Below are 23,528 nucleotides of genomic sequence, written 5' to 3' on the forward strand. Positions count from 1 at the left end.
ATAATATCTCACATCTTCACTTTGTCAAAGGAAAAATCTAGTGGCACGGTCCAAAAGTGAAAGTTCATATTTTATAGCAATGAAAAAAAATAGATTTTAAATAACCTCTAAAAAAGGATAATTGAAAAAATAACTTTTAAGGGCTCAAAAAACAAAATCTATAAGAGTTAAGAAAATTTGATTTTTGAGGGTCAAAAATAATGTGGAAAATTGATTTACTGGTGTTTGAAAAATCAATTTAAGGGGTGAATCTCAATTTATAACTTATAGTTATAAGTGGCTGGAATATTGACTTGGTTGATAATCTATGGGATAAAAAAAATGTCGTCTAAAAGGGCTTGGTTTATTGTGTATGCCTGTATGGTCTCAAGAAAAAAAAAGTCATAGGCTCAATAAAATCAATTTCATGGCCTCGATCCTTGAAGAAACCACTAATATGGGCTAAAGGCATCAAATGGTTTTAACTTCTAATGTGGTTGATCTTCACGGCTTAAAGTGTTGATTTTCTGGACTCAATATATGGCTCAAATAATTGATTTTAGGTTGGTATAAAGCCTTTAAAATAAGGAAAAATAAGGAAAATGATTTTTACATAACAAATTTTTAACTTTTATCTGTATATAACATTTTATATTTTATAGAGTTGTATAATATAATATTACATTTTATATTTTATAAAGTTGCACAATATAACATTTTAAAACACAAATCGTTATGTATGAAGAAAAATTGATATGTATGAATCAACTCCTTGGCTTAAAGAATTGATTATTATGCCTAAAAATAGGATGAAAGTGCAAAGAATGGTTTTAGAAAATTGAATAAATTGGCTAATACGAAGGAGCACTGAATCAATATGTGTTTTGGCTCGAGGCTTAAAAAAATGCTTAATATAGCATGTATTTGGCTTGATATGGAGGCAGATAAAGTCGCGCAAGAAAAGAACTTTTACGGTTCAAGAACAACGATGTCGACTAGGGAAAAAAACGTCAAATTTTTATAAAATTATATCGTTAAAGTATGAATGAATGGGAAGAAAAAGAGAACTTGCTTCTGTTTTCTTGAATGTGATATGCTTGCAGAAAAAACAACCAAGTGAAAAAAAACCCTCTATGGTTCCAGAAAAATACTATCAAACAAGTATGTTGGTTTTGATCCTTTAGCGCTCCGACATCACAAAATAACCATAATCGAACACCACGATATGAAGTGAAAACTCAAAAACAGGAAACACCATTATAAGCGGCACTCTCTTTAATATAATCGACAATGGAAGGTTACATCGTTTCTTGAAAATCTCCAAGGAGAAAGGAGAAGAAAAATGATGAAAGAATGAACGAAAAAATAACATATGTAACAACTTTATCCAGAGTTTTAAAAAGAGTTGTAAACAAACTTTAAAACCCCTTATTAATAGGAAAATTTCAATAGGTTAACTTGATAACCAAGTAACTAACATCATCAGGGGTACCTTCAGCTCCATAAAACTAATAATAAACATAAAACAACTACTAAAAACGTAGCCTAAAAGGAAAGTACTATTTTAATACAACATAGTAAAATGCAAAATTTCCAAAAAAAAAAAGAAGGTTATATTGTCATGCATGAAAAGGGTTTCAAAGTATCTTCAACAGAAAGTAACAAACATATAAATATGCAATGATTTTATAGGCACTAGACATGCATCATATATGCTTTGGCGATATAGATATCACATGCACTAAATGCTTTGCACCTAATTTTCTTTTATCGATCTCCATAACTAGGGGTGTAACCACTCCTTCATGCTTCTCCACAATAAACTCCATTTCTCCAACTATTTTTCCTTTGCTTGCACCACCATGATTTGTGACACCCCATACCTTTCCTTTTAACTTTCCCTTCATGACGAACCTCAATGGTTAAGGATGTAAACGAACCAAACGAACACGAAAAAACTTTGTTCATGTTTGTTTGTTTGTTTAAGTTTATTTGAACTAACAAACAAACACAACCATATAAATAAACACATTTTCTGTTTTGTTTTTATTTGCTTAATAATTACTTTGTTTGTGTTTTTGTTCATTAAGATGTTAAACAAACATAAATGAACAAACCTAAACATATATAAATGGACGAACACAAAGGAGTGTAGATAAACATGAACAAATAAACATAAGTGAACATAAGTAACATAAAATTTCAAAGGAGCAACCACATATAAATAAAATAAAATAATTTTCCAGCCGCCGACTACAGCTCCCCGCTTTGCAAGGATAATGGTGCAGGGGTCTTGCCATTTGGACAATATGTTAAGACACCAAATTACGTCGCATACCCTCTTTTAGCCGACTCATAGTTGAAACTCCCAAGACTCAACCCCCCCCCCCCCCCCCCCCCCCCAATATGGAAATACCAACGCCTTACTCGGTAGGCCACAATGTATTTGGTTGTATTTTCATTTTAAAATTTTAAGTAAACAATCCAAAATCATTTTCATAATAAAATAAATAGTATCAAATTTTTTCCATCATCAAAAGACAAGTAAAAAACATGAATTAGAGTTTGCGTCAAAACATAACAATCTCCAAATGCGTGTACAGTTAAACCGCACCCTTCGCTTTGTTAGAAGAATAATCTAGAAACATTTAACTTTAAAACGTAAACGCACAACTTAGTGATTTTCCCAAAATACCATATATATCGTTGTAACAACTATGCATATAATTGCAGACATCACAACCACTTTCGTGAGATCTGGTCACGACCACTTTCGTGACAAATAATCACGATCATTTTCGTGAGTTAGGCTCACGACCACTTTCGTGATTAGGAGTTCATGACCACTTTCCTTAACCTCAACCCCTTTCGGCTTGTAGGATCACGACACAACATTATTCTTGCCATCATCCCATAAAAGCATGTAAATCTAACATACAAATAAACATGCACGACTCCACTAATCTAGCTGAGCATACAATCATATCAAAGCATTACACACATATCCTACACATGTCGGATCCAATAATGACATAAGTAATACAGTGAGAAAACTCACATGAAACTAGCAACAGAAACTTAATAGCAACCTCTGTAAACGAAACAACTAGTACAAACCATATAATACCAATTTGAGACCGTTCTCTAGTCAAATACTCAAATCTACTAAAGTTTGATCAAAAGTCAAAATGGAAAAAAATCAACCGTCAACGGCCAAGTGCACAACGACCTTCACATGACGCGTCGCGCCCACAAAATGAAAAAAATAGTCGGTAATGGAATCTAGAGGTGTGCCTGGTCATAAATAGGTGTGTCGTGCCCTACATCTTAACAACCCTTTTTGTTAAGCTCTTAATACTTTCAACTAAAGGCTATAATAACTCTCACACTTGAATCAAATAAATGTCTTAATGGATAAAGTTTCCAGCTTTATTTAGATCCATGGATCAAACAAGTGAAATACCAAACCATAATTCTAATGGAGTCTAAGACACTAACAAATCTATGTATGGCTCAATGGAAGATCAAAACTCACTTCTTCACACCACAATGGGTTCGGGCAATCACTTGAAACAACCTTTAGGGACTTAGGTGTTGTTTGTTTTTTCGAAGAGAAAATGCGTGAAGTCTGCGGACCATCTCTGCAATCCTTTGTAGCAGAAGAGGTGGAACAAACGACTACAACATGTAATAAAAAGTATGTTTGTTTTTTAACGTCTACAGACTGTTGCAGTAAGTTAAACTAAGGCGTGAAGAGGTTTGAAACAGTTGGTTTAGTGTTGCGCCACGCAGCATACGCGCAACAGTTTTTAAGTCAGAAGTCTTTTGAAAAGCAAACAGCTGCGAAGGGCTAAGTGCTACGCGGCGCAGCAATAAGTGGTCTGAAGTGGTTTTAAAAAAAACAAACAAACAACACCTTAGAGTTTCCAACAACACAGAAATGTGACGAGAAGGGATCAAAAGGTAAGATCCATAAACCAAGAATAATAAAGATGAGAATTTGATGATTTACAAGGTCCAAAAAACAAGGAAAAGGTTAGATCTTCCCTAGAGATAACTTTTATGCAATAAATCACTCATCTTCTTCTTCAAGAACACATAAAAGCACCAAAAGAAGCTCAAAAACACAAAAGGAGGCTAGAGTTTTAAGAGAAAGAGAGACAATTATGGAGAATGGGGACTGCCAAATGAGGCAACCGTAGGAGTTAATGCCCTTAAATAGGGTTCAAAACCCGAGAAATTAAGGTTGGCTCAACTAGCTTAGAATCACCGCAATATTAAAGAGACGTGTTGTAACGGACACATGTCGTCACGCGCCACACCTTGTAAAGATTCCACCCCTTCCTTAAACCAAAAATCATTAATTAGGAACATAGAAAAATATCGGAACCAAGTGTTACATATATGTAAATAAGCACACATAAATAGAATTACTGTATGTAAATCCTAGAATGTAAAACGTCGAAAATCCAAAAACAACTTAAAAATAATGTGTAATCTTCTTCCAAATATATTCATGAAAAATCAAACTTTAAATTTTTTACATTTTAGCCTTGTTGTATCCATATATTTATTCAAAATTTTGAACTTGTAGAAATCCAACGCTTAATCATGCCATACAAATTCACCGTATATTAACACCAACATTATATAAAAAACAAACATAAATGAACAAACACAAATGAATGAACATATATGAATGAATAAGACCATTTTTCATGTTTGTTGCAAACAAAAAATCTTATAAACAAACAAACAAAAAATCTTGTTTATGATTGTTTAATAAATAAATAAACATCTCACGTACGGTTGATGAATGTTTGATTCGTTTACAACCTTATCTACGGTGTTATATTCTCCAAAACCACCGGTGTCTTTTGGTGCTATAATCACCTTTACTATTTCCCTCCAATAAGACAACCCTTTCATGAAAAACTTGTTTTAATAAAAATCATTTTATTTTGAGTCATGAAGAACGTAATTATCATGGAAAATTCATAAAGATCTTAGAGTGTTTTGATGGCATACCCTTTGACTAATTCAGTTTGTTCATAGTGATTTTCAACTTTGATGATGATAAGAGTGTGGTTGTGTGTACATGGGTTGAAAAATATGTATGTAGGATGGGCAACGAGTCGTTGAAAAACGGTGAAGGGGGATGTGGAAGGGAAGGAGGGTAGGATGTGATTATGGGCCTTACATGATTAAATCAATAAATATAATTAATCGGTCAATATAAAACTAAGGGTAAAATTGGCATGTTTCATGGAGTGAACAAATTAAAATTGCCACGTCTAATTTAAAAGTGTACTTTTTATTGTCTGGCATGTTTCATGGAGTGAACAAATTAAAATTGCCACGTCTAATTTAAAAGTGTACTTTTTATGGACAATAAAGGCTAAAAAGATCTCTTTTAAGGAGCATATCTATAAGATCAACAAAAGTCATGTAAAGTGTAAACATATAAACTATAGCTATTTAAGTCGGAAGAAAACGAGATGCAACACTACTAGAAAACGTGGCTTTTTCCTACGGAAAATAGCTACGGAAAATTTCCGTAGCTAATTAGCTACGGATCAGCTACAGAATGGGATGTCCTAGTTTAGTAACGGAATAGCTACAGAATAACTACGGATGCGGGTCCGTAGCTATTATGTAGCTAATTAGCTACGGAATAGCTACAAATGCAAATCCGTAGCTAATTAGCTACGGAATGGCTACGAAATACCTACAGATACTAATTACTTACGGATTAGCTATGGAGTATGTTTTCCGTTAGACATCTGTAGCTAATCCGTAGCTAAGTAGCTACAGATTAGCTACGGATTTTTCTTATTTTCAATTTTTTCAGGCATCAAACGCCGTTTGTTTCGCTTAGTTGAACTTTCAATTACTTCATACTTGTGAATTTTTTTAATAAATTATTAATTAATTCGATTGATGAATGCGAGAAGTTTTCTTTGCTCATTTAGTTCGTAGCGTATTTTTATTCCTTTTTTTATAGGAAACAAATATGGTATTAGTTTTGATGAATGCGAGATGTTTTATTAACTGATTTTTTTTAATTGTTTTTATTTATATTGTTACTAGTTGTAAGACTCATGGAGTCCATGAGTTAATTTAAAAAAAATAATAATATAATAGTCAAAATATTTGAGAACTTCGAATTTATAAGAAAATAACAAATACAATGAATTATTATTATTGAAAATTTTTTATCTTTTAAATTTAAATAAATAATTTAAATAAATAAACAAAAAAAACTAATGAGCGTTAATTTGTGATTTTTGAAATTTAAAAGTAACTTTATTAATGAAATTGATATTCACTTATTACTACATTTAAAATATCATATGAAATTTAATAAAATAAAAAGAAACTCATAAAATGATATGTAGAAAAAAAATTAATTCAAAATAACCACAAAATGACATTTGATAAATTGAATAAGAGTGTGACATGTGACAAAAAAACATTCATTTATTAGAGTAGATGTTCATTTTACAACGTAAAAGTTGATTGCGATTTTCTGCATATTTAGATATTATCTAAAAAATATGTTGGCAATATGGTCTTCTTTACAATGTTAGTATTGTATAAAAAAACATGTTTTACATGTGACCATGGCTGTTTTTTTTATTTATAAAATATAAATTTTACAATTTTTTTCCGAGTGATACTCGAAATACCCGAACCCGACCTAGCACCCGAATTATCCATACCCAATTACCCGAATTTCAATATAGTTCGGTTAGCAGTTATTTTTTATTAGAAAATACCCGACTACCCGAGACCCAAAAGTTATACCCGATCAACACCCTAAATCATCAACATAACATTAAAAAAAGGCTATATCATGGTTCTTAAGCTTTTATTGTTCTTTTCGGGTTTTTAATTTGCACAGTTGACATTGTTTTATATCTCCTTATGTAATACATGTATTCAAAATCAATCATTGTCATATCTAATGTTTGTGTTCACTTAACCATACTCAAAGTGTAAGCTTTCAATCATAGCTAACAATAATATTTGTAATCTCCAAAAGTATGTTTCCAACCAAATATCGATCATACACATGAAACGAATAACTTCAAGTTATGAGTTATGAGTTATGAATTATTTATCATTCATGTTTTTTGTTAGATCCAGATTCAATATAAAGCAAAGAAGAGAGTAGAAAAGGGAGAAGAAAACTCGTAAACGAACACAAAACTATAGAGGTGGTTGTTTCAAGTTTTCTTGAATGTTTTGTATAATATAATTATACTGTTTTTAAGATTCCTTATTTGTGTTCTCTAAATCATAACCCAATTTTTGCAATTTGCTTGATTTGTATCTTTATAGAGAGGTGGTAACAAGACGGGTTGGATACAAGCAAATAGCAATATAGGAGAAAGTAAACAAACAAATGATGCATATGTAAAGATAACCAATAGAGCAATAAGACAGAAAGTAACAAACAATACAAGCAACAGATAAGAAATAAAACACGGATAATTTCATAATTATAAGACAGAAAATGGTCAAATATATATAGGAAGGAGCACACGAGAAAGTAATGTTTTTTATAAAAGCAAAAAAAGAGCTATTTGGCATGATTCTCATTTCTCTCGTTCATAGGAAACCTAATATATAGGAATAGATATAATACGTATTTGTGCATAGTTGCTATTATTAACTGTATAAATTGTTACAAAATACAAAAGTAACCAAAATTTTAAATCATTTTCTACAAAATAACCAAAAATAATTAAAAAAAAATCAATTTTGGCAACGACGTTAACTACGATTTAAGCGAAATATATTTTTTTTAACTTGGCTATTTGCTCCTGGCACTGCGATTTCTTCTCTCCTTATCTATGATTTCATCTAATCTTTTTTTTTTTAAGTCTTTATTGCAAAAAGGATTATGCTCTAGGAGACTCTAATATAGAAACAGTTTAAGTGTTCTAAGAGACAAAATCGCAGATGACACGACTATCTACAATTGTACACGTCCTTAAGGCACAAAAAATTGGTTAAAATTGAAAATTTCTTACTCTTTTTTCTATTTTATAAAAGATATTAAGAAATATCTCTAGTTTTGTCTTGTCATCTTTAAATAACATCCTAATAAAAATCATTCATAACAAAATATTATTTTAATGACGAAAACCACATAAAATAACAAATTACGTTTGCAGTATAAATATGATGTCTTTTCTAATTTAAAAAATGAAAAACAAAAGATCATTTAAGATAGAAAAATGAGGTGGACAACCCTAACATGCCACGATTATCAAGAAAAAAGAAAAGACAAATTAAAAACGAACACGTGTGCCGTGTTTTGTTGCGACTTTGCTCTACGTTTTCCTTAAGCGCGTTATGTTGTGAACTTTGGTCGTAAGTTATCCGCCGACCATATAAACGGAATACCTTCCTCTCCGAATTCATCGCCCGCTTTCTCTATATATACACACAAAACCCTTTTTCAAACTTCATCATCACATTCAGCAACACCTCCTTAAACTACCACAAATCAAACCACCTTTCTCCGATCTTCAATCATAATCACTTGGATTTTAAATTCTAATCGTTAGAAGCAGAATCATGAGCCACTTCGATCAAAACGAGATTCCTGGTGAGTTTTCTGAGTAGCAGAAAAAGTTGATTGTAATAATTGTATGCAGTTTGTTTTTTTTGTTAGTTGAGGTTAATTAACAGTATTTAATTGATGACCATGTAGTTGCCTATCCTCCTGCACCACAAGGAGCATCGTACGTGATGGCACCACCGCCGGTAGGGTATCCGACGAAAGACGGCGGCGCTACCAAATCGGAAAATCAGGTTCCCGTTCAAACTCAGAGCAGAGGAGATGGCTTCTGGAAAGGATGGTAAGTGTTTATTATCCTTATTTTTTTAAAGGGTTTAAATAACACTTAATTATAGTTTTTTTACAACAAAAATCCATATACTTGTGTTAATTATTCCATTAATTAAAACTTATATTATCTTTTGACTTGATTACAGTTGTGCTGCACTTTGTTGCTGTTGCGTGTTGGATGCTTGTTTCTAGAGAAGTAAAGATGATGTTGATGATTTTTGACGAGTGATGATTTTTTTAGATATTTGTTTGTTAATAATAATATCAGTTGAATAATAAAATCCATATATTATAGTAGATGATATGTGTAATAGTTTTTTTTTCTTTTTTTTATATGTATACAGAATACAGATTGATCATTTTCCTTTATTCTCATATTATACACTCTTTATGTTTATATTAAAAAAAAAGAATCAGATTCATTGCCACTCTTTATGTTCAATTATTGTTGGTTAGCTTTCGTTTATTTTTTTCAAATAAAGTGTCATATCGTGAAGACTTTTGGTTTTGATGATATTTTTGAAATAACAAGTTAATTTTGATTAATCCAACCCTTAACTGTATTAAGTATAAATCACTTTACTTTTCTTTGCAAAATGAAAAAAGTGGCATGATTCTCATTCCATAACTAATCTATGTTAGGATAAAGAAACAATAACACGTAACAAACATAATTAAAGGTGCAAAGAAAATAAAGTTCGGTCTATACTATCTAAATGATTGGCTAAGCCATGGATAAATTAGAGATGATTTTATGTTAGACGTAGATAATTAAAGAACAACCATCATACACGCACTTTCTGTTTGGGTTACAAATGTATAAATATATCTATTTACCTGCAAGATCTATGTAAATCTTTCTTATGAATTTGATAATGAAATAGATTAACTTCATGTTAAATAAAAACAAAAAAAGTTGAACTAAAAAATTACTTGTGGGCTAAACCTAAAAAAATGTCATCAAGTGAACGGGCTTTCTAGACCATGGATGTAAACTAGCACCACAGACATCCTGCAAAGTGCAAACCTTCTAGTCGAGCACCACAGACCTCACCAACTACCACTACACTAACAACAATGAGGTTTAAAAAAATATCAAATTGCACAACTCAATATATTATGATTTATGAACATTAATATATTTAAAGTTAAAATTAATATATTTGGACATTACTCAACGCATTGGTCCTTCCAATTCGGTCATAATTTTTAACACAGCCAAAAATGGCATTTTTAAAAGGACCAACAACGAGAATTGGCTATACTATATTTAATCACTGAACTCTTTGATTTTTTTCTAACACTTTTGGTTTTATTTATACTAGATCATGAAAACAAAACAGTATTTTCAGACTTTAGGGGAAAATGTCCTTGGTTCATTGATTTTTGGGGCTGTGCCCACTTATGGTGCACATCAACATAAAAGTCTACACCTAATTAAGCCTACGCTCATACGCCACCATTCGAATAATTCTGCATTTAATTCTAGTTAATATTAAGCAGGGGGTAGAGAAAGGAAGATTGGGTTCATAATATTCAGAAAAAAGACACCAAATTAATTTTATAAAAATAAAATATCATAGATACCTTTTGTTTATACCATCTTTTTAGTTTCTATTCTTTTTCATTGAGATTGAGACAAAGAATCATTATATTTCACGTGTGTTATTTTGTATGAGTAAGAAGATGGATATGAACAAAAGATATTCTTAAGTAGGCCTTTGAAAACCTTTTTGGGAGTAGGGGAATTTTAAGTGTTTGTCAGATCTTAGATCTTTTCTCATTAATTATAATTCTATAGAATGATAATAGAGAAAATAGGGGCAAACATAACAATCCGGCCGGTATAAACAATACATAACAATACACTAACGGTCATCCACAGTTGGAACGGAAGGATTCTCTTAGACCTTCAAATTGGAGCGAAAATCAAGGAACAATGATGATGGAAGCCCTTTGGTGAAAATATCAACATATTGGTAGGAAGACAGTACATGTAGAACACAAACTTTTTCGAGGCAACCTTGTCATGAACAAGATGAATGTCGATTTCAGTACGCTTAGTCCGTTGATGCTAATCAGATTATTAGATAAATAGATTGCACTAACATTGTCATAATAAACAATAATGACTTTTCTGGGGGTCGATGCAATTCACATAGTAGATTAACAAGTTTCCATGACTGCATTAACTACATTTAGATATTCTGCTTTAATACTAGAGTAGGAAATTGTACCTTGGCGTTTAGAGGATAAGAAAGTAGATTTTTCCTGAGAAAAACATAACAACCGCAAGTGGAGCAATGAGTTTTGGGACATCTAACCCAATCAACATCGGAGTATGCAATAATCCAGCTAAAACACGATACATATAAATGTAATCCATGAGCGATGGTGCCACGAATGAAGTCTAGTATTTTTTTAGTGCCATGAAATGTGGTTCCCATGGGTCATGCATATATAGACATATTTGTTGCATGACATATTTGAAATTCGGTCTAGTAACAATAAGGTATTGTAATGCTTCCACAAGACTTTTCTAAAGAATTGGATTTGATATTGGTTGTCCAGTATCACTGATTTTGCCAAGGTATCAGTCGGGGTATGTGTAACCCCAAGTTTCGAGTATGTTTCTTTGAAGTAATTTAATATTTTGGAAGTTGGATTATGGTGGCCACGGTGTGGTGATGGCGTCCCACGACGTGGCCAAGGCCAAAGTTTCATGGGCACTAAGTTAGCGTCACGACATGTCATCTATTCGCCACATCGTGGCCAATGTTTAATGGCAAACCCTAATCCGGGGTTTGAGCCCCTATTTAAGGGAATGTGATGGCTAGGGTTGCCCACCTTCAGCCTCACTTACTCTCCCTCATCCTCTAAGAGATAACACTAGCCTTTATTGCTAACCATTGAGTTTTTGGTGTATTTGGTGGTGTTTTGAAGAAGAAGAAGAAGAAGAAGAAGAAGGCACCATTGGGATTTGTTTCAGCAAGCAACTCTCCATATCCCTCTTATGCTTGTTTTCTGGACTCTTGTAAGTCCTCAAGATCCAAACTTTATGTTACTTATCTCTAGATCTAGCCTTTTTGTCCCTTAATCTTCATGGTGTGAGAAATTGGAAGGTTGGATCTCATAAATTTGGCAACTTTATGGATTCATGTGGTCATTTTAGTGTCATATGTTCCAAATTTGAGGATCTATGGAGTTTTTGGTCCCATGCTCAAGCTTGAGTTCCTTATTGCCATGTTTTTTGACCCAAAATGGAAGGTACATGCATTAGACACGAGTGTCCATAAAGCTATGATTTTTATGGCTTATTAGGTGTAGGAAACCCTTCTGGAAACTTTGGGTGAGCAACTCTAGAGAGTGGGTGCTTAATGAGTGACTTTATACATTAGTCACCTTTAAGGAATTAGGGTTTGGGATCTTGACTTATTGAGGTGTCTTAATGGATAAAGTTGGAAACTTTATCCATCAAGACCATGGGAAGGACCAGATCTGAGCTTTGGAGCTCTTGGAGTTGTAGGGAAATGGATTAATGGATTAAGTTATCCAGGCCAGTCCCCATGGTGTGACCTTAGGTTGCCACAACGTGGCGACTTGGTAGGAACTTGTTTGCTTTGTCGTTTAGCGGCCACGACGTGGCGACCAGTTTGGAGGTTGACCTTTGACTTTTGACCATTGACTGTTGACTTGACCAAGTATGAATTTAGGTCATTTAGGGTATTTTAAGTAATAGATTGTGGCTTGGTCCCTTTGTGTTGTATAGGCGACCCGTAGAGCCAATGTCTAGAGCAGTAATAGTTCAATTGCCGTTCAGATTGTGAGGTGAGTTTTCCTCACTGTACTCGTGGGTCGAAGGTACTAATGCCAACCCACTAGGTTGTATGATGTATCCCGGTATATAGGATGTTGCCATGTTGTATTCATCTGTTAGACTGATATATTTGCATGATTATCTGTTTGATGGTTATATGTTTATCTGTTGCATATGTCGACATAATATCGTTGGGTTGATGTGATACTGCTTTGTGTGGAAGCCAACAAACCTGTGAGCAATCCAGACATAAGCCGAGGGCCGGGAAGGCAAAACAGAATTATGTTGTGGGGTCGGGAGCAATCCATACATGAGTTGTGGGTCGGGAGGGCAATCCAGACTTATGTTGTGGGCTCAGGGGTAATCCAGTCTAATGGTTGTGGACCCAGTATACATGTTGTTATATGTGTGTGTGGTGGTATTTTGGGGAACTCACTAATTTTTGACTTACAATTTGATTTTATGGTTTCAGGTACATCAAAAGATAGGGTCAAGGCGAAGCCGTGATTCTGTACATCATTCTGGATCTTTATTTGACTTATAATTTTGGGATACTCTAATTTATACTTATGGTTTTGGAACCATGTTTTGCGTGAATTATGGATTTTGTGATGGTTTTAAAAATGAAAATTTTGTCATGATTTTTGGGATGTTACAGTATGGGTCAGCTTACAATGTGTCATATTTGTCATTCTAGAATTTCCAGAGCATACTTTTGTTGAGACAAAAACATACCGCGAGAATCCATATAATAGCAATACCAAGAAACTAGTTGAAGTCCTCAAAGTCAGTTATAGAGAACTCATAAACCATGTGGTAGCATAGTGTAAAACCTCAGGCGAAGATAGTGTCATCATATTTTGATCTTAATGGATAAACCTAATTTGAATAATCATCCAAAAAAGACATAATATTTAATATCACTAATACTTTAAATAGGAGATATACATACATCAGAATGAATTAAAGCATTTGCAACAAAATTAGATAAGGTAGAGCATAATTGAATGTGTTCGCCTAATTGACACACATGACATACATTACTAGATTCGATTGCTATACACAGACTTGAATTACTAGACACTAAAATTTTGAAAACTTGTTGATTGGGATGTCGGAGACGTTGGGACCAAAGAGATGATCTAATGGAGACGAAAGCTCGAGAAAACGGGCAAGCTAATAGGTATAGGTTACCTGTTTCATCACATCACAGAACAGTTTGACGTCTCCAATAGTCATTCATAGACAAAACCAAATTCGTTAAATTCAGTAAGTGAATTTATTATAAATAAGTTTTTTAATAATTTTTGGAGTTACAAGAACATGATTAAGATTAAGAGTGCGATAAGGATCATCATGAGCACGGGTTAGAGGCCACACGTGCTATTACATAACATTGAGCATTTGCAAAAGCAAAGTGTATTGCCTAGTCGTTGAAAGGGGGAATTTGTTGAACCAGGCCTAAGGTGGGTTGTTAGAGTATTAAAACGTGGTTGTTGTCCCAACTAGGATGTTGTTAAGGCCCAAAAGGCTATTGCATCAGAGGAGAGGGCGGCAGACATGATCTTTGTTGTTGTTGATAGGTTTGCCCAAATAGGGGAAAGCCATTGCATCAAAATAGTGAGGAACAACTTAAGGGTACAAACCGTACCCCTACCATTATTGGTCGGAGACCACTATTCCTAATGCCTCTTACCACCGCCACTATATCCCCTCCCATCAAAACGACTACTACCTCAAGTTGCGTTGACCACCACGTTTTCGTAAGGTTGTTTAACTGAAAGCCTGTGGGAGAAAATGAATTTTCCGAGTGAATATCATGAAGGTTTTGTTCCTGAAGATGATTCATTATTTACTCTTTGAGTAATAACATAGAGATTGTCTCTAAAAATGTAGGGAGAAGCGAACGATGATGGATGAGACTTTAAGGCATTAGTTTGCTTTGAGTGGGAGGTCATGGTTGTCATTATACAAACTAGAGCTATAGAAAACTAAAGTTGTTTTTGATAAAACTTAAGATGTCAAAAACTGAATTCGTTTTATAAACAATCAATGATGTCAAAAATTGAAGTTGCCAAAGTTGAACTTGTTTTTCAGAAAATTGAAGTTATCAAAACCAAGCATAATTTGTTTTTCTATTAAAAACGAGTAGAAAAATAATATCTTATGTTTTTCCTTGTTAAAATTGAACATATTTTTTTTCATGTTTCTATTTATCCTTGTTTGCTTCGTGCAAACGAACTTGTTTTATTATTATAGGAAAATATTATGGTAATGCACGAAAGAACATAATAAGCATAATGTTGTTAAGGTCTTTCTTTAACACATTGTCCTTAACATTAACTTGATTGTAATCAAACATTTGCTTCGCAAGATACAACAACCAAAAACCATTCGAACCTTGCTAAGTCCATATTTTACGTAGATGATTGTAGATTTTCTTTAAGGTAAGAAATATCAATTTCATTTCTTGTGTCTTAATCTCCTAAATAAAGCATCTATTTAAAATAAAATATAATAGAAAAAACTTTGTAACTAAAATAGAGGATAACTATGTAACCCATGGGAACTTTTATAGAAACTTAATCACAAGATTATAAAACTGAAATTCTGATTAATTTGGTCATTAATGGAAGTTTATAATTGAAAATTTGTCATTTGTTTTTAGTTATGAAAAAAAATGTTTGTAAAATGGTTTCTAAATTTTTTTAGTCGATCAATGTTGCATTCGTACATAAAACTATTTTCTTTTCTATTCCGAACCAAATAAACCATCTTAATAAGAAAAATGACCATTATACTTTTACAATATGTCAATATTCATCAATTTTAAGGAAAAAAGTACCACATAGTTAAAAGGTTAGTGTCATTAAGTCATGTTTTTTTTTTTGGCTTAATGCATTAGGTCATCACATCTATATTAATATAAAAGAGAACCGCTTAGTTGGCAACAGCCAAAAACCAAAAACCTGAAAACCAGAATCAAATAAACCAAAACTCTTTGATGACAAAATCCTAATATTATGGTTTGGATGCACTAAGGTCAAGTCAACAAATGAACCAAAAGAAGCTTCTCAGCTTTAAATATGTTTCTAGAAATTTCAAAATTATATGAAGGTCCTTGTAAGAAGGAAGAATAGATTTACTTTCGCCAAGTTTCGTTAAAAAATTAATTTTGAAAGAAACTTAAAAATAACTGATAATCAATACCTAGAATACCATGTGATTCACACAACTTATCGATTTCGTATGATTTACAATTTACACCACAAAGTAAAATAAAATAAAGGGTTATTTATAAAAAACATTTGACCCAATTTTCAAATAAGACCTAAATTGTGTGTGTACAATCTAATCTACATTTAAAACAACAATTTAATCGTTTTTCTATAAAAAAAACTTTTTACCGGGTGAAAAAACAAAAATGAAAAATTATATGGTTTAGACAGAGTTGCAAGTTTGGTTCCTGTGGTATCTCAAAAGTTGGATGTTTAGTCTAAAATATGTTAGAGTTGCATCAGTAATTTAAAATAAAAGTTTTGTTGTAGTTTTGGTCCCTGAAAAAATTTATATATATGGGTTAGAATGACTGTTTTGTCATTTTTCATTGCTATTATTATTATTTTTATTATTTCATTTATTTTTTAAATGAAAAATAAAATAAAAAATTCCTCTCTCTCTCTCTCTCTCTCCATGTGTGTGTGTGTGTTTGATAAACACATAAGAACATATTCATAGATTCAAGAACACTCAAGAACATCTTCCACCACCACCACCGTCCGCCACCATCACTGTCTGCCACCTCCATCTCCACCTAAACTTTTTCTACCACTTCATCTCCGCCAAATAATCATCCCAGAAATAAAAACCATACATAAAATTAGATGTATACACACGTACACACACGAAATTAGTTGAACACACGCACACACAAACACATGAAATCAGATGAACACACACACACACATACGAAATCTGATGAACACACACCCTAACCAACCGAAACCTCTTGATGATCATATTTTAAGTAGAAAACCCTAACCAAAGAACGAATATGAAAACCCTAGCTAAAGAAGGAATCCGTCGTCAAAATCTAAACATCTGCTTACGACGGCAACAAGAGTTAGGGTTTCTTGGCAGCTAGGGTTTTCAATTCCGAGGGTTAGGATGTGGGGTGTTTTGCGGCTAGAAATCAAGGATACACATGAGGTTGATTTGTCGGAGCTGGGAGGGTCAAACAATGGTTGAGGGAGCTGAGAACGACGGTGGAACGAGACGACAACTGGTTCTTCCAGTTGTCTTCTTCTCGGCTGTTGTCATCGATCAAAGGGGTCAGCGGAGCATGGGGGTGAAGGAATGTCAGATCTTGATGACGACTGACCCCTAACAACTAGAAGAGTGGCAACTGAAACCCAAATCGGAGGCGAGAGAGCATGCCATATTGGAGGCGAGAAAGAAGGTTTTTCTTCACAGATCCGACATTTCATTTGTGAAAGGGTTTCTTCACAGATCCGATCATCATCAATTTGGGCTCAACAGGTGGCGACATAGGTGATATTAACAACCATAGTCTAAGCTTGTTGGAACAAGTTTGGAGGTCAATGGGGGGCTGCTAGGGTTTAATATTCGTGGAGAGAGAGAGAGAGAGAGAGAGAGAGAGAGAGATGTATTTTTTTTTTTGTAAAGAAAATTAAAAGGGCAAATTCATCATTTTATATATTTGCAAATAACTTTGGACCAAATTCACAACAAATGAAATATTTTGGACCACAGATGTAACTCCAAAACTTTTTGGACCAAACATCCAAGTTTTAATATACCACAAGGTCCAAACTTATAATTTTGTATATGATTTAAATTGTAAGAAAAAAATATTTTGTAAAAAAAAAAAAAAAAAATTCAAAAGTTAGAAAGGCTTTTTTAAAAATGGAATAAATCCAAAACTGTAGGAAAAATGATTTTGCAACCCTAATGAAGGATTTTGGGCCCAACCGTCGGCCCAATATGCCGGTTACTTTTAGGGGTGTTCGTTTGGATGGATCGGTTTGATCCGATCCAATCAAGTAAATCCAAATTGATTTTGGTTTTCAAAACATGGATCCGAATTGTCCAAACTAAATTCAAATCCGATCCGATCCAATTACAATTCGGTTGGATCGGTTTTTATAATTCGGTTTTCAAAACCGAAACACTTTAAAATGACATATAATTATAATATTACCAAACTTTACACAAGAAGCAAAAACAAATAATTTTGTTGTGATTTGAAATTTATAAACAACTAATAAAAAGATATATTCTAGTTAAATATTTTATAGATACAAAACTTTTGAGAGAAAATGCATATTAATGTTTTTTTTACCGGTTAAACCTTTTGAACCTATTTGAAAAAATAAATTACAAAATTAATAAATAACTATAGATATATATTATAAATAGATAAATATAAATGTTTATTCAGTTTTTTTGGACTATTCGGTTCTTATTTTATAAACCAAAACCAATTCGAAATCCAAAATAATAATTCGGTTCCGTTGAAAACCAATCCAAAAATCCGAATATCTAAACCAAATAGTCCAATCCAAATTGTCCAATTGGATAATTCAGTTTTATCCGAATAGTGAACAACCCTAGTCACTTTGCAATAGAAAACCCAACCCGAAACTAACTTGAACCTAACCTAGAATTAACAGATTTGGTTGAGATCTTTAACTCGTTTAAGTTAAATGATTCAATTCGTCTAATCCATTAATTCAATAGCTTGGCTTGGGTTGGATTGAATAAAAATTACTAATTTGTTTTCAATCTGCCAAATCATTTAACTTTAATATATATTTAATACTTTAAACATTTTATACTCTAAGGGAATTTGTGAGATTCGGTATCCAACTATTGCTCGGATGGCTTAGGAGTTAGGACATCTTACTTATACCAATCTCAACACGTGCATCTGAATATGCTTTCACTACAGGTGGTAGTGTCTTTGATGTTTTTAGAAGTTCACTAAAGCCTTTTACATCCTTTTACAGGCGAGACTATTATTTATTTACGTTTTAAAACTAATTTAAATGTAATTTTTAGTTAATGTATTTACAATTTGTATTTTAAATGGGTTAATTCATGTCAATCCATTAGGTGCAAGTCAACCTCAGTGCAATTTATATGACAGGTTGGGTTGAGATTTTCAATCCAATTAATAATAGACTGAATCCGACCCCAACATAGGTCCACTCATTGTTAGCTCGAAGAAATCTGGATTATACTCTCCAAAAAAAAAATGTATTAACAGCTTAAAATATATAGCATCAATATTTTAGAGTTTGCTTGTATTTCTAGGTATTTGCAAGTATTGAAAATCTAATAAGTTGTTATTTACTCAACAAAAAACGAAACATGATGAAACTCAAGAAGCACAGAAACTGAATCAAGGAAAATTTTAAATGTAATTAAATAAAAAGAAAATCCAAAGCGTGCACTTGAGTTTAAACAATTTCTCACCTAACTTACAACAAGCCCCTTTCATTCGCTCAATCTTGAAATTCATTCCTGTAAACAGAAACCGACATCATTCAAAGTAATAATAGTAACATTTTTAGACTAAATTATATATTTGGTCCCTGAATATAGCTTGTTTATGCAATTTTGGTCCCAAAAAGTTTTCTCTTACAATTTTTTGATCAAAAACGTTTTTGATCTATGTTTCAAGTAAAATAACTATATTTGGTCCCTAAATGTATAGCTGGTTTTGCAATTTTGAAACCAAATTTTTTTCTTTTGCAAGTTCGGTCCTCATTTGAGGTTTCTTGAAACGTTTTTGGTCCTTGCTCCAAATAAATAACTATTTTTGGTCCCTGAGTATAGTTGATTTTTAAAATTTGGGTCCCAAAAGTATAGTTGTTTTATTTGGAACATTACAAAAACCTCAAACAAAATTGCAAGACAAACTTTCTGGATGACCAAATTTGAAAAAATCATCTATATTTTTGCAATTTTAATCCAAAAAATAGTCATTTTACATGGACCAAAAACCTCATAGAAGGGAGCAAAATTGCAAAAGAACTTTTTGAAACCAAATTTGAAAAAATCAACTTTTTTCTTTAGTTGAGGTTTTTGAAAGTTTTTGGAATGACTATTTTTGGTCCTTAGGTATAAATAACTATGAAATTTTAGTCCCAAAAATATTTCTTTTGCAAATTTTGTCCTTATTTGAGGTTTTTGAAAACGTTTTTGTCCCCTATTCCAAGTAAAATGACTATTTTTAGTCCTAGATTTAAATATTTTTTCAATTTTGGTCCCAAAAGCAAAGTCATTTACTTGGAACATGAACAAAAAAAAACATTACAAGAACCTCAAATAAAGACCAAAATTGCAAGGGAAAACTTTTTGGGACCAAAATTTTAAAAACAAATCAACTGAAGGACCAAAAGAGTAAAATAGAAAAAGTGAAGATGATTACAGTTATCCATCAGCATGTTGACTAGACTGTCCAGTTTCAATCAAAGTGAGCTCCATATCATGATTAGCAGTCCAACCAGGTTCATACGTTTCAAGAAATCCAATCTTTGCCTTATTTGGAAGATCATGTGGATGAACAAATGGCACACCCGGGGGCCACCCAATCTCCAATCGGATGTTGCCACATGGACTATCAAGCGTGTGTATATGACTCTCACACTCCTTTAAACTACAGAATCTCAGCTTGATGCCTTTTTTATCAGCTATGTCTTGAACCCTTTCTTTTAGAACCCTTTGAGCTTCAAGGCGTAGCCTTTTAGAAGGGGGTAAAGGCTTACACCTAGTGCTGTTCTTCTTTCTCTTCATTAAAGGTTTTATAGATCCTGTATTAGTATTATTATAGCATCGGCTAAGGACCTGTTGTTAAAAAACTTCTTACTAAGAGCTACTACTACATAAACTAAAATAAAATCTATGGTTCTATACTATAAACATAGTGAATATATATATGTGTTATAAAGGAACTTACTAACCTTCTTGAGCTGTAGGAAAACTGAAACTTGGGAAACTGTTTCTGTTAAAAAGTTGATCCAAAGAATGTGATCTCTGCATAAAGTCATCAACCGATACTGGAATCTGAAACTGAGCTTCAACACCATGTCCAGCTGCTCTCATCTCAGAACAATTCAAACTAGTCATAGATTTAGGCATGAGTTTATAAGAAACAGAACATCTTCCATACATGCCACCATGTAAACTGTTGATATCAGTTCTATGAAGAGCTGGACTAACATAGCCAGCAGTAGCATGATATAAAGCAAGTCCAGGGTACATAATTGCTTCTTGAGGACCAAGATCACCATCCACAAGCACCCATCGACCATTAAAATCTCTTATATGAAGTCCTGCTTTATCTGACTTTATGATAGATACAAGACTTTTATCAACTTGATGTTCATGATCTGTAAACATAACTAATTGTCCATCTTCTTGAGTTGTTAAGTTATGGTGTTGAGCTCCTTGAAAAGATGGTCTTGCATGACAACCAACTGACAACACAGAAGATGATATTTCTCTGTTTCTTAATGGAACGTTATCCAGTATTTCAGTAAACGCACAGCTTCTGAGATTCAAGTAAAAGCTGATTGCATCGAGTATGTCACGAGCTGCTTTTCCTAATAGCATAAAGATATCAGTCAATCCAGAAGGTGGAAGTTCAATGTCGTTGTTGGGTTCTGTTGAAGTTAACCCTGGTCTGTAATCATAACTTTCTTGCCATAGTTGAGGATCTGCAGTGTAACCTGAGGTTTTGCACCATTCACGAGAGTCATCAATGTGAATCATGTCTGAAGATGGATATGGAGGTTTTTGATTGAAATAAGGTCGAGCAGATTCCAAGCAACACCGTAAGAGAGCACCATCAGTTGGTGGTAACTGGATGATGGCAGCAGAATATTGAGCGAGTGATTGTGAGAGAGTTGAGACTGAGAGTTTGTATGTGTCTGAAGGAATGCCTTCGGATGCTATTAGGTCTGTGAGCTTCACTCGACCTAAACTTGGTAGGCCATTTCCAGCCATGAATAGATGAAGAATCAATTTGCTTTTTGTAAAGGAAAGCGACGGATATGATCTGAGATCACTGTTATATCGAACAATAAATTCAAGTGGATCAATTTTTACCCAATAATCTGGTTGTTGAAGTTAAATGAGCTCCAGAAATGAGTTTAACACTCTGACTACATGTTTAATCAACAGTTCAGGTTACCAACATAGAAGAAAAAACTCACCGGAAAGTTGAAACCGCGTCGGGAGGTGTTACAAGTTCTCAAAAACAACGACAAACCTGAAAATGAATTGCACAGGAAAGTACAGAACTTAGGTAATATATTTCACAAATCAATTGATAAAACGCATCGTTGTACGCACCTTGCTCTTCGATGCAAGCATTTACTCAGGCAGCCATTGCTATTTTAGAACTCTAATCAAACTTGACCGCTTCCCTAATCCCTAAGAATCCAACCATGTATACTGAATTGCAGCAGTTACAGAAAAATATTACGATCCTTGTCTTCTCATCAATATCCTCGAAGAAAACCCTAATTAATCAGCGTCGATATACGATTCCGGCGCGGCTGTTGTCCCTCCGAACCATCAATAGGAGCTTTTTTTCTCATGAGTAATGAGTTTTGGGTCTTTGTTTTTCAGGGTTAATTGCAAAAACAGACATAAAGTTTTAGGTTTTCAAAACATCAGCCATCATTTTTTAATTTTTAAGCATTTCAATACGACCTATTCTTTTCCTTGTATTTGATGGGTGAAAATCTACAAAAATAAATAAAATAAACAAAACAAACTTATTAAGATCCTTTTTTAATATACATCTAGATAACCTATTTTTTACAAGTATTTATATATGATCATTATGACCGGCTGTAGCAGGTTACATTCGGTCATAATGGTTATATATGAACACTTTCAAAAAGTTCGTTACCTAGATGTACACAAAAAATTAGTTACACAAATGTGAATATACTGAAAAGAAAAGTTAAGAGTAAATTACAGGTCATGTGGTTTGGGTAAGGGTAAATTACATTATTCGTCCCTCGTGTATATGCTAGAAAACGTGTTTAGTCCTTATTTTTCAAAAATTAACTCGGACCGTCTCTGCTTGCATGGTTAGTCCTTACTAACATAAATGACTATTTTACCCTTAATAGTTTCTTTTTTATTTTTCTATTACTTATTTATTAGTGTTTAGATTAAAAAAAGAAAAAAGAAAAAAAGTTAATATCCCATCCCCCCTTCCCCTATCCCTGGTTTCCTTCTCCCTCTCTCTCATTTACACTCACAACCGACAACCATGCAACTCCGACGCTCCTTCTCCTTTCTCCGACGAGACTAACCTTTTTCTTTCTCTATTTTTTGATCGCCACCCACTACAAGTGCTGGCAGCTACGAATGGTGGTTCTCTGTCGCATTCTTATAAAGTCCAATCTTCCTCCCACAATTATAACTAAGAACTGCAATTTGATCAACGAAATCCACCAAATCCATTCCTAAATAATCACCAGATGACTTCTTTCTCTCCATCCTTTATCCGCCTCTTACCTACACGTCACCATCCTCCGCACCTTCAACTTCTTCATCTCTGCCCTTCCACATCCACTACATCATCATCATCATCATCATCCCATTTCAATAAACTAACCTATTTCTACATTCAACCTTATCAGTATTTAGAGAGTCAAAAGAAGGAGGACAGACATAGATGGTATTTGTGGTCCGTCCAATTCCACAATCGAGCTCCACAGTAGCAACACACAGATGAGGAGGCAATGGTGGCTTGGAGGATATGTCGACGTTACTTGTAGGGATGAAATCGGTGGTGTGCAGGGGACGACATCGGTGGTTTGA

The 23,528-nt window shown here is 33.4% G+C and overlaps 2 protein-coding genes across 2 annotated transcripts; one reads left to right on the plus strand and one right to left on the minus strand.

The window, feature by feature from the left end:
* Positions 1-8,364: 8,364 nt before the first annotated feature.
* Positions 8,365-9,211, plus strand: LOC111893738 (protein CYSTEINE-RICH TRANSMEMBRANE MODULE 4). The gene is made up of 3 exons (XM_023889848.3): positions 8,365-8,599; positions 8,705-8,852; positions 8,989-9,211. The coding sequence occupies exons 1-3, from the start codon at positions 8,569-8,571 to the stop codon at positions 9,032-9,034; spliced, it is 225 nt and encodes a 74-aa protein (XP_023745616.1). The 5' UTR covers positions 8,365-8,568; the 3' UTR covers positions 9,035-9,211.
* A 9,797-nt stretch (positions 9,212-19,008) lies between these two features.
* On the minus strand, positions 19,009-22,323 carry LOC111893655 (uncharacterized). The gene is made up of 5 exons (XM_023889747.3): positions 22,041-22,323; positions 21,902-21,957; positions 20,648-21,753; positions 20,116-20,497; positions 19,009-19,205 (listed from the first exon to the last, which is right to left on the minus strand). The coding sequence occupies exons 3-4, from the start codon at positions 21,690-21,692 to the stop codon at positions 20,118-20,120; spliced, it is 1,425 nt and encodes a 474-aa protein (XP_023745515.1). The 5' UTR covers positions 21,693-21,753; positions 21,902-21,957; positions 22,041-22,323; the 3' UTR covers positions 19,009-19,205; positions 20,116-20,117.
* Positions 22,324-23,528: the final 1,205 nt, after the last annotated feature.

This window comes from Lactuca sativa, chromosome 7 (assembly GCF_002870075.4).
Source record: "Lactuca sativa cultivar Salinas chromosome 7, Lsat_Salinas_v11, whole genome shotgun sequence".
Classification (NCBI taxonomy): domain Eukaryota; kingdom Viridiplantae; phylum Streptophyta; class Magnoliopsida; order Asterales; family Asteraceae; genus Lactuca; species Lactuca sativa.

Coding starts and splice junctions, on each gene's coding strand:
- LOC111893655 (XM_023889747.3), bottom strand. CDS start 21,692: ATGGCTGGAAATGGCCTACCAAGTTTAGGTCGAGTGAAGCTCACAGAC. Junction 20,498..20,647: donor TTTTCCTACAGCTCAAGAAG/GTTAGTAAGTTC, acceptor ATACTAATACAG/GATCTATAAAACCTTTAATG.
- LOC111893738 (XM_023889848.3), top strand. CDS start 8,569: ATGAGCCACTTCGATCAAAACGAGATTCCTG. Junction 8,600..8,704: donor CGATCAAAACGAGATTCCTG/GTGAGTTTTCTG, acceptor ATGACCATGTAG/TTGCCTATCCTCCTGCACCA. Junction 8,853..8,988: donor GATGGCTTCTGGAAAGGATG/GTAAGTGTTTAT, acceptor ACTTGATTACAG/TTGTGCTGCACTTTGTTGCT.